General features: G+C 46.7%; 1 protein-coding gene across 2 annotated transcripts in view; it reads right to left on the bottom strand.

Annotated features, from left to right (window-relative positions):
- Positions 1-246: 246 nt before the first annotated feature.
- Positions 247-11,103, bottom strand: part of LOC139424363 (metal transporter CNNM1-like) — a 15,128-nt gene continuing 4,271 nt past the window's right edge. The window contains exons 2-10 of one of the 2 annotated variants that reach the window (XM_071176107.1): positions 8,451-8,594; positions 7,090-7,230; positions 6,096-6,265; positions 5,216-5,306; positions 4,836-4,981; positions 4,009-4,249; positions 3,146-3,250; positions 2,889-2,996; positions 247-1,554 (exon numbers count right to left, since the gene is read on the bottom strand). In XM_071176107.1, coding sequence (XP_071032208.1) covers positions 1,475-1,554; positions 2,889-2,996; positions 3,146-3,250; positions 4,009-4,249; positions 4,836-4,981; positions 5,216-5,306; positions 6,096-6,265; positions 7,090-7,230; positions 8,451-8,594 — 1,226 coding nt within the window. In that variant the 3' untranslated portion in view covers positions 247-1,474. The remainder of the gene's footprint in view (positions 1,555-2,888; positions 2,997-3,145; positions 3,251-4,008; positions 4,250-4,835; positions 4,982-5,215; positions 5,307-6,095; positions 6,266-7,089; positions 7,231-8,450; positions 8,595-11,103) is intronic. The other variant, XM_071176108.1, reaches the window with a different exon arrangement.

Below are 11,103 nucleotides of genomic sequence, written 5' to 3'. Positions count from 1 at the left end.
CCCTCCCTCTTCTCTCTCCCTCTAGCCCCCCGTCCTCTATGCCTCTCCTCCCCTCCCTCCTCTCTCTCCCTCTAGCCCCCCGTCCTCTATGCCTCTCCTCTCCTCCCTCTCTCCTCCCCTCCCTCCTCTCTCTCTCTCTCCCTCTAACCCCCCATCTTCTATGCCTCCCCTCCCATCCCTCCTCCCTCTACCCCTCTCCCCTTCGTCCTCCCCCCTTTCTCTCCTCCCCCATCTTTCTCCCCCCACTGTGGTGCAGTGGCACAAACCTGAATCGGCACAAACCCAGTCAGAGCAGAGACACGTGGTCTTAACCCAGAGAGAGAGAGAAACATGGGTCTTATGGTACAGCTTGTCAGATCAAATAAGAAATGTATTCTCTACAACAAGATGTTTCCTAATGGCATATCCTACATTAGTAGCGTCTTTTGGATGTGTCCCGTTCACAACTGTGTAGAAGAGTTTCAGTATTGCTCATATACATCATTTGGAAGAGACTGGTCCGTTCTTGTGACTGGTCAGTTCTCATACCCACCGTTTGAGGAAGTTGTGATTACAGTCGGGCTGAGAGAATAGAGGTCTACATGGTGCTCAGCCAGTACCTAAAACATGCAGATTGAAGACTTTCTCTTTAGTAAGGCATTCAAACCCCAAACCGTCTCGAGTCCTTTTAAACCCCTTACACCACTATAGCATGAGCCCATTCTGACAAGTCAACTTCTGGGTGAATCCTAAATAGAATTTTCACTTTAGTCTCCCATTGATATCAATGCATGAAAATCCACTCAAGTGAACGTTAGGATTCCCCCGTTAGACAGTAGAGAGGAACGAGGACAGAAGAGAATAGTAATAAACATTCACTATCAAATAACACAAGTGATACAGCATCCATAAAACCACCTGAAGAAGGAATGGATGAGCTCTTTATAATGGCGCATGGTGAATATTCTTCTGTGCACTGATGATATCTACATAGTCTTTGGTTTCCTTGTCACAGCTCCAACAGGGCCAATTCAATTATTTTGTAAGGAGGGGGGGGGGAATTAAATTGTGACAGTGGCTTAAACCAAAAACCTCCTCTCTTCTCCTGACATCCTTTGTCTTCAAATCCATTAGCCACTTCGACATGAAACATTCAAGAAGAAAAAAAAAAAAACCCAGGTTCATGATGACATGGTAGCTTCCGTCCCGCTGGTTCAGTGAGTTCCTCCCATTTGGTTCGGTCTAAGATCAGAGACTGTGGGGGTGTTAGGGGGAGATGAGGTCTATCTTTTCTATGTGCTGTTATCTCCTTCTGTTTCCCTTTAGAATGTCTGTTGGTGGGGACATCTGAGAGTGGTCAACTAGTGACTGGAACGTCTGACAAACGTTGCAGAAACGTCTGACAAACGATCAAAAAGAGGAAGGAAATAGGCTGTTGATGATTGTGTGAGTTAGTCCATATACACACACACACACACACAACACACACACACTGCTAGGTCTTGACCAGCGGCTGCTCTGATGTCTCCTCAGGTGTCTTGTCTCCTTCCCGAGACTTTTTCCTCTTCTTGTGACCTGAGGAGAATAAAATGTGCATTTCATTGAAAAACATATATACATTTACAAATATATATATATATATATTGACACATATAGATATTAAATTGAAAAAACTCAATGTGAATCAATGAAATGGACAATGACAATGTCATAACAACTACTTTGTAAATGGCATTTAGGTCACTACTTCTGACCGGGCTTTTATTGCTTATTTCCTGCAATGTGTTGTGATTTTGGTCCAGTTTCAGCCTTTTACTGAAATGAGAGTGACCATTCTGCTGCTCTTTGGCTCAGGGAGGGACCACGTGGGGAGGGGGGGTGTGTGTGTGTGTTTAGGACAGTCATTTAGTTAAAGTAGCTCTGTGATTCTGAGCAGAGAAACACTCAGTCTACATCCCAACTGGCACACTGTTCCCTGTTAAGTGCACTACTTTTGAACAGGACCCACAGAGCTTTGGGAATGGGGTGCCACTTGGGAGGCTCACTTAACATTCATTCTCCATAGCTCATTCAGCAATGGGCCAGTCAAGAGAGAAGAGAGGAACACACTAGTTGGCTCTCCTATGTGAGTGTTAGAGAGAGTGAGAGGGAGAGTGTTAGAGAGAGAGAGAGGGAGAGAGAGAGGGGGGAGAGGGAGAGGGGGGAGAGAGAGAGAGAGAGGGGGGAGAGGGAGAGAGAGAGAGAGAGGGAGGGAGAGAGAGAGAGGAGTGAGAGGGAGAGAGAGAGGGGGGAGAGGGAGAGAGAGAGAGGAGGGAGAGGGAGGAGGGAGAGGGAGAGAGAGAGAGAGAGGGGGAGAGAGAGGGAGAGTGGTAGATAGAGAGAGGGGGAGAGGGAGAGAGGGAGATTTTGTGGAGTGTCAGAGTGATGGGCCAGAGTGGCACACACACACTGGGAGGGGCCAGGGTTTCCGTTAGGGGGGCCTCCAGAGAAAATACTCTTGGCAGGGACAATGAATGACTGGTTGCTAGGACACAGCTGTTCATGGAGCAGAGGTGCAGGGAAAGAGAAAGGCTCAGGATTTAGACTGTTACTAAGGTTGCATCCCAAATGGCACTCTACTCCCTATTTAGTGCACTACTTTTGACCAGGACCCATGGGAATGAAGTGCCATTTGGGACGTATCCTAACATGACAAAGTGACCGGTGGAGGGGACTCACGGCGTGGGGTTGTTGGGTTTGTGTCTTCACAGTGGCTGGGTTGAGATTTAAATGGTTGTATGTGTGTGTGGGCAATTGGATTGTCACACAGGTGTTAGAATGCAAGAGAGTAAAGGTGTGTGTGTATTTGTGTGTATGCATGCTTGTGTGCGTGTGTACTGTATGTTGTGTATGTTGTGTGTGTGACTCACTGAGTTTGAGCAGTAGTTTTTTGCCCAGTGTGTCCTCTGATCCACTCAGAGACAGAGTACTGATGAAAGAGGAGGGGGCGTCCGTTTCTATAGCAACAGAGGCTGTATCTGAGAGAGAGAGAGAGAGAGAGAGTTATCAATCTCCATAGTAAACTGTGGATGTTGTTTCTGTGTTAAATGTCTTCCCTCATCACCAACATCCTCCTTATTCTCCAGTCTTCCATCCCACTCCTTTGTTCCTCCCTGTATTCTCTTACCGTTGGTGTCGTCCCTCTCTGAGTGCTCCTCTCTGATGTACGAGATGTCATCCATCCTGAGGAACACGGAGTCACTGGGGCTGTTCTGACCGTCTGATTTACTGCCTGTATGGAGAGACAGGACAGTTATGATACACACAGTCACTGGGGCTGTTCTGACCGTCTGATTTACTGCCTGTAGGGAGAGACAGGACAGTTATGATACACACAGTCACTGGGGCTGTTCTGACCGTCTGATTTACTGTCTGTAGGGAGAGACAGGACAGTTATGATACACACAGTCACTGGGGCTGTTCTGACCGTCTGATTTACTGCCTGTAGGGAGAGACAGGACAGTTATGATACACACAGTCACTGGGGCTGTTCTGACCGTCTGATTTACTGCCTGTAGGGAGAGACAGGACAGTTATGATACACACAGTCACTGGGGCTGTTCTGACCGTCTGATTTACTGCCTGTAGGGAGAGACAGGACAGTTATGATACACACAGTCACTGGGGCTGTTCTGACCGTCTGATTTACTGCCTGTAGGGAGAGACAGGACAGTTATGATACACACAGTCACTGGGGCTGTTCTGACCGTCTGATTTACTGCCTGTAGGGAGAGACAGGACAGTTATGATACACACAGTCACTGGGGCTGTTCTGACCGTCTGATTTACTGCCTGTAGGGAGAGACAGGACAGTTATGATACACACAGTCACTGGGGCTGTTCTGACCGTCTGATTTACTGCCTGTAGGGAGAGACAGGACAGTTATGATACACACAGTCACTGGGGCTGTTCTGACCGTCTGATTTACTGCCTGTAGGGGAGTAAGTCTATTCTCTCTCCACCTCCCTCCTCCAGTATGGTTGACTTACGGACGATACGGTTCTTCTCGTTGAGCAGAGAGGTGCTGTGTGGGACGGAGGACTGCTGTCCTCTGGTTCTGGCCGAGCTGGGCCGGGTCTCTCTGGGGGGGAGGAGGTGGTCTCCACTCTGCTCCGGGACAGGGAGGTCGGGAGTGTTCCCGTCTGTGGGCCGGGCGTCTGTGTCGGGGGTCTGGGGGGAGCTGTCCATCAGAGTGGCTGTCAGGGCGTTCTGGTAGTGGCTACGGGTGATCTGGGGTTTAGAAGTCGAAGGTCAAAGAAAGGTCGTAGGTCATAAATAGTCATAGGTCGGAGTTAGAGGCTGTACTGTACCACAGCTCTGACTAAGCTACTAGGTTGCATCACAAATTACACACTTTTTCCTATGAAGTGCACTACTTTTGACCAAGGGCCATAGGACTATGTATAAAGTAGTGCACTGTATAAAGAATAGGGTGCTATTTGGGACCTTTATATTAATTTATTTTATTTGACCTCCTTTCTCTCCCAAATTCAATTACGATCTTGTCTCATCACTGCAACTCCCCAACGGGCTCGGTAGAGGCGAAGGTCAAGTCATGTGTCCTCCAAAACATGACCCGCCAAACCGTGTTCCTTAACGCTCGCCCACTTAACCCGGAAGCCAGTCGCGCCAATGTGTCGGAGGAAACACCGTTCAACTGACGGCCGTAGTCAGCCTGCAGGCGCCCGGCCCGCCACATGGAGTCGCTAGAGCGCAATGAGCCAAGTAAAGGTCTCCCAAATGGTGTTGGAGCAGGTGTTTCCAGGTAACGTGAGGTGGGCGGGGCTGTACTGTACCGTAGTCTAGGTAGGCCTACCTTAATGACCTGCAGGTGTGTGAGCTGCCTAACAGAGTAGTCAGGCAGGTAGACGCTCCCCCCTCCGTTGAGTTGGCCCAGACTGCCCCCATACAGCATAGAGTCAGACCGGTCCAGACCACTGCTACGGGAGGGGGATCTGTGGACTGAATCGAACAGGATGGTAATGAGTCAGACAGGGATGAGATAGTGTTCTACCCCTCTCTGGTCTATGCAATGGGACAGTCCAGATAATGTATGTGTAATCTGTTATGTTTCTCATGAAACGTTTTGCTTTCTTTGAGCTTGTAATGTGCACAGGCTGTTTCTCAATATTCACGTGTTAATGTTTGTGAGTGAGTGAGTGAGTGAGTGAGTGAGTGAGTGAGCCAGTCAGTTACCTGTGGGCATGATGGCAGGCACCCCGTAGTAGGCGAACGCTCCGTTCTCAAACCTCAGAGCCTCTTTACCAAACTCCACCTCCACACGACCCTGAACACACAGGACAGAGAAATGGTCAAGTTCCCTGATTTGTGTCTAAGCCATATTCTAGATATTCCAAGCTATATATAAAACCAGGGTTGTTGTAGCAGTCAGCACCTCCACCTGCAGCACATGATATACTGAGTATACAAAACATTAGGAACACCTCTTTCCATGACACAGACTGACCAGGTGAATCCAGGTTAAAGCTATAATCCCTTATTGATGCCACTTGTTAAATCCACTTCAATCAGTGTAGATGAAGGGGAGGAGACGGGTTAAAGAAGGATTTTTAAGCTTTGAGACAATTGAGACATGGACTGTGAATGTGTGCCGTTCAGAGGGTGAATGGACAAGACAGAATATTTAAGTGCCTTTGAACGGGTAGTAAAGCCAGGCGCACCGGTTTGAGTAAGTCAAGAACTGCAACGCTGCTGGGTTTTTCACACTCAACAGTTCCGGTGTGTTTCAAGAATGTTCCACCACCAAAAGGACGTCCAGCCAACTGTGGGAAGCACTGGAGTCAACATGGACCAGCATCCCTGTGGAACGCTTTCCACACCTCTTTCATGCCTCGATGAATTGAGGCTGTTCTGATGGCAAAAGGAGGTGTAACTCAATATTAGCAAGGTGTTCCTAATGTTTTGTCCACTCGGTGTCTCTCTGTGTGGGATCGAATCCTCTGCTTTGACACACGTATCTCCTCACTGTCCTGTCGGTTCTCTACTCTCCTATCAATAACATACATCAAATCAATTTGATTTATCGCTAAGGGACAATTATTGCGGGCGTTTATACCTGTAGTAACAGGATGAAGTAGTCAACAGGTTTGTTTCTCTGAAACAGGAAGTGCTGTGGGGCCAGTTTGTTCTTGTCATCGTAGCTCAGCTCCTGGACCACACTGGGGTGTTTAATGAGACGCAGTAAGATCTTCTCTGATAGGTGGGCTGGCTTGAAGGGCTCCACCTCTACAGGAGGTGAGGAGGGAGGGAGGGAGGGAAAGAGAGAAAGAGAGAAAGAGAGAGAGTGAGGAATAGAAGAGGTAGGAGGAGAGGGTAGTAAAAGGGGAGAGATGAAAGAGGGATAGAAGAGGTAGGAGGAGAGGGCAGTAAAAGGGGAAAGATGAAAGAGGGATAGAAGAGGTAGGAGGAGAGGGCAGTAAAAGGGAGAGATGAAAGAGGGATAGAAGAGGTAGGAGGAGAGGGTAGTAAAAGGGGAAAGATGAAAGAGGGATAGAAGAGGTAGGAGGAGAGGGCAGTAAAAGGGGAAAGATGAAAGAGGGATAGAAGAGGTAGGAGGAGAGGGCAGTAAAAGGGAGAGATGAAAGAGGGATAGAAGAGGTAGGAGGAGAGGGCAGTAAAAGGGAGAGATGAAAGAGGGATAGAAGAGGTAGGAGGAGAGGGTAGTAAAAGGGGAGAGATGAAAGAGGGATAGAAGAGGTAGGAGGAGAGGGCAGTAAAAGGGAGAGATGAAAGAGGGATAGAAGAGGTAGGAGGAGAGGGTAGTAAAAGGGGAGAGATGAAAGAGGGATAGAAGAGGTAGGAGGAGAGGGTAGTAAAAGGGGACAGATGAAAGAGGAATAGAGAGGAAGACATGAGAGAGTCAGTGAAAAAGTAATAAGAAAAAGGTAATTTGTAATAACTGGTAAACACTTCTTTATTATTCAATGGGTTGTTTTTTACCAGGCCTCAAATTGAGAACAACTTACTTCCACAGAGATGATATATTTCATTATTTAACACTCAGGAAGTGACCTCACATTGGACAGGAAGTGACATCACAGTGGGCCTACCTGTGGAGAGGAAGCGGTGCGTGGCGAGGAGGAGCTGGGGAGAGATCTTCACCTTCATCTCGTTCTCCGACAGCTTAAAGATGGAGAAGTCCTGCTGCTTCCTCTCATGGTGAGAAACACGACGCTTAGAGCGGTTATCAGCTGTAGAGGGAGACACTTAGAGAGGTTATCAGCTGTAGAGGAAGACAACACTTAGAGAGGTTATCAGCTGTAGAGGAAGACAACACGTAGAGAGGTTATCAGCTGTAGAGGGAGACAACACTTAGAGAGGTTATCAGCTGTAGAGGAAGACAACACAGAGAGGTTATCAGCTGTAGAGGGAGACACAACACTTAGAGAGATAACAGCTGTAGAGGAAGACACTTAGAGAGGTTATCAGCTGTAGAGGGAGACAACACTTAGAGAGGTTATCAGCTGTAGAGGGAGACAACACTTAGAGGTTATCAGCTGTAGAGGAAGACAACACTTAGAGAGGTTATCAGCTGTAGAGGAAGACACTTAGAGAGGTTATCAGCTGTAGAGGGAGACAACACTTAGAGAGGTTATCAGCTGTAGAGGGAGACAACACTTAGAGGTTATCAGCTGTAGAGGAAGACAACACTTAGAGAGGTTATCAGCTGTAGAGGAAGACACTTAGAGAGGTTATCAGCTGTAGAGGGAGACAACACTTAGAGAGGTTATCAGCTGTAGAGGAAGACAACACTTAGAGCGGTTATCAGCTGTAGAGGAAGACACTTAGAGAGGTTATCAGCTGTAGAGGAAGACAACACTTAGAGAGGTTATCAGCTGTAGAGGAAGACAACACTTAGAGCGGTTATCAGCTGTAGAGGAAGACAACACTTAGAGAGGTTATCAGCTGTAGAGGGAGACACAACACTTAGAGAGGTTATCAGCTGTAGAGCGAGACACAACACTTAGAGAGGTTATCAGCTGTAGAGGGAGACACAACACTTAGAGAGGTTATCAGCTGTAGAGGAAGACAACACTTAGAGCGGTTATCAGCTGTAGAGGAAGACAACACTTAGAGAGGTTATCAGCTGTAGAGCGAGACACAACACTTAGAGAGGTTATCAGCTGTAGAGGGAGACACAACACTTAGAGAGGTTATCAGCTGTAGAGGGAGACAACACTTAGAGCGGTTATCAGCTGTAGAGGAAGACAACACTTAGAGAGGTTATCAGCTGTAGAGGGAGACACAACACTTAGAGAGGTTATCAGCTGTAGAGGGAGACAACACTTAGAGAGGTAATCAGCTGTAGAGGAGACAGAGTTGTTATCAGGTGTGGAGGAGACACTTAGAGAGAGGTTATCAGCTGTGTGTGTGTGTGTGTGTGCGTGCGTGTGTGTGTGTGTGTACGTACTGTAGAGGTCAGTCTCGTCCAGTATCTCTGACTTGATGATCTCCTCTATAACGTCCTCCAGGGTCACGATGCCCATGACCTCATAAAAGGGGTCACCCTCACCCTCGTTGTTGACCCGCTGGACGATGGCCAGGTGGGACTTGCCTGGAGAGAGACAGGATATGACATCATAATACTACCCTAACCTGTGGGACTTAGCTAACAAACATGGAGGGGATAGACTATGTGGGAGGTGAAACTCCAACATAAAACAATGTCATTTTTTAGTATACAAAAGCATGTATGTATTTAAACGTATTTATTCTGGCTGTGTAAAGGGATCTAACTACGTGAATGGGGTCTGAGGTAAGGGGAATAGCAAGAGAGGAAAACCAATTGGTGGAGACAACAGATCTCCCTTGACATGTTCCTGAGGAGATAAATAAACGAACAAAGAAAGGCACTTGTCTTTTCCTACTAACACTGACTTTACTGATAAATACTTTGTTGAGGGAAATGTACTTACTATGACTGTGATGTGGTTGTCTCACCTAGCTGTCATAAGATGAATGCACTAACTGTAAGTCTCTCTGGATCAGAGTGTCTGCTAAATGACTCACTAACTGTAAGTCTCTCTGGATCAGTGTCTGCTAAATGACTCACTAACTGTAAGTCTCTCTGGATCAGTGTGTCTGCTAAATGACTCACTAACTGTAAGTCTCTCTGGATCAGAGTGTCTGCTAAATGACTCACTAACTGTAAGTCTCTCTGGATCAGAGTGTCTGCTAAATGACTCACTAACTGTAAGTCTCTCTGGATCTGTGTCTGCTAAATGACTCACTAACTGTAAGTCTCTCTGGATCAGAGTGTCTGCTAAATGACTCACTAACTGTAAGTCTCTCTGGATCAGTGTCTGCTAAATGACTCACTAACTGTAAGTCTCTCTGGATCAGAGTGTCTGCTAAATGACTCACTAACTGTAAGTCTCTCTGTATCAGAGTGTCTGCTAAATGACTCACTAACTGTAAGTCTCTCTGGATCAGAGTGTCTGCTAAATGACTCACTAACTGTAAGTCTCTCTGGATCAGTGTCTGCTAAATGACTCACTAACTGTAAGTCTCTCTGGATCAGAGTGTCTGCTAAATGACTCACTAACTGTAAGTCTCCCTGGATCAGAGTGTCTGCTAAATGACTCACTAACTGTAAGTCTCTCTGGGTCAGAGTGTCTGCTAAATGACTCACTAACTGCAAGTCTCTCTGGGTCAGAGTGTCTGCTATATGACTCACTAACTGTAAGTCTCTGGATCAGAGTGTCTGCTAAATGACTCACTAACTGTAAGTCTCTCTGGATCAGAGTGTCTGCTAAATGACTCACTAACTGTAAGTCTCTCTGGATCAGAGTGTCTGCTAAATGACTCACTAACTGTAAATCTCTCTGGATCAGAGTGTCTGCTAAATGACTCACTAACTGTAAGTCTCTCTGGATCAGAGTGTCTGCTAAATGACTCACTAACTGTAAGTCTCTCTGGATCAGAGTGTCTGCTAAATGACTCACTAACTGTAAGTCTCTCTGGATCAGTGTCTGCTAAATGACTCACTAACTGTAAGTCTCTCTGGATCAGAGTGTCTGCTAAATGACTCACTACTGTAAGTCTCTCTGGATCAGAGTGTCTGCTAAATGACTCACTAACTGTAAATCTCTCTGGATCAGAGTGTCTGCTAAATGACTCACTAACTGTAAGTCTCTCTGGATCAGAGTGTCTGCTAAATGACTCACTAACTGTAAGTCTCTCTGGATCAGAGTGTCTGCTAAATGACTCACTAACTGTAAGTCTCTCTGGATCAGTGTCTGCTAAATGACTCACTAACTGTAAGTCTCTCTGGATCAGTGTCTGCTAAATGACTCACTAACTGTAAGTCTCTCTGGGTCAGAGTGTCTACTAAATGACTCACTAACTGTAAGTCTCTCTGGATCAGAGTGTCTGCTAAATGACTCACTAACTGTAAATCTCTCTGGATCAGAGTGTCTGCTAAATGACTCACTAACTGTAAGTCTCTCTGGATCAGAGTGTCACTGAAACACAAACACACAGACTACATCTACCATGAGGCCACAGGAATAGAAGCAGTTGGCGATCTAGTAGAAACACAAACAGGGGGGTGTATTCATTAGAGCACACCATAGCAACCCATTGCACAACATTTGGAAACGGAATAAAGAACCCTCCCCGTTTTGTTCAGTGTGCTTCCGTTTGGTTTCTAGAGAATACACATCCCTGGGACATCGCCCAGTGACACACCAATACCCAGGAGGCCCTAGTGACGCCAATCTTCCCAGCAGAGGGATGATGCACAGCTGCACCATATTTCCTATTTAGTGCACCAGGGCCCACAGAGAACGAGAGAGGGAAACAATCAAACTGGGTGCCATTTGGGATGCACAAATGGGGGAGGGGTAACCTCCATGGTAACAGGGGGGTATTATTAGAGACACCGCCAGAGTAAATGGGGAATCGTTTCAGATAAACAGTCTAGTTGATTTGTTAGTTAGATATGGTCTATTTCTCCTACTGTTTGTTGATGTTAAAGGTTCTGTGAGATGGTGATTTAGATGGAAGGAATGGGAGGCTGGTTCATTGTGCTTGTTTGTGAATGAGTGAGGAGAGGAGAAGAA

Source organism: Oncorhynchus clarkii, chromosome 13 (genome assembly GCF_045791955.1).
Source record: "Oncorhynchus clarkii lewisi isolate Uvic-CL-2024 chromosome 13, UVic_Ocla_1.0, whole genome shotgun sequence".
NCBI lineage: Eukaryota > Metazoa > Chordata > Actinopteri > Salmoniformes > Salmonidae > Oncorhynchus > Oncorhynchus clarkii.
This window is presented reverse-complemented; position numbering and strand designations above follow the sequence as displayed.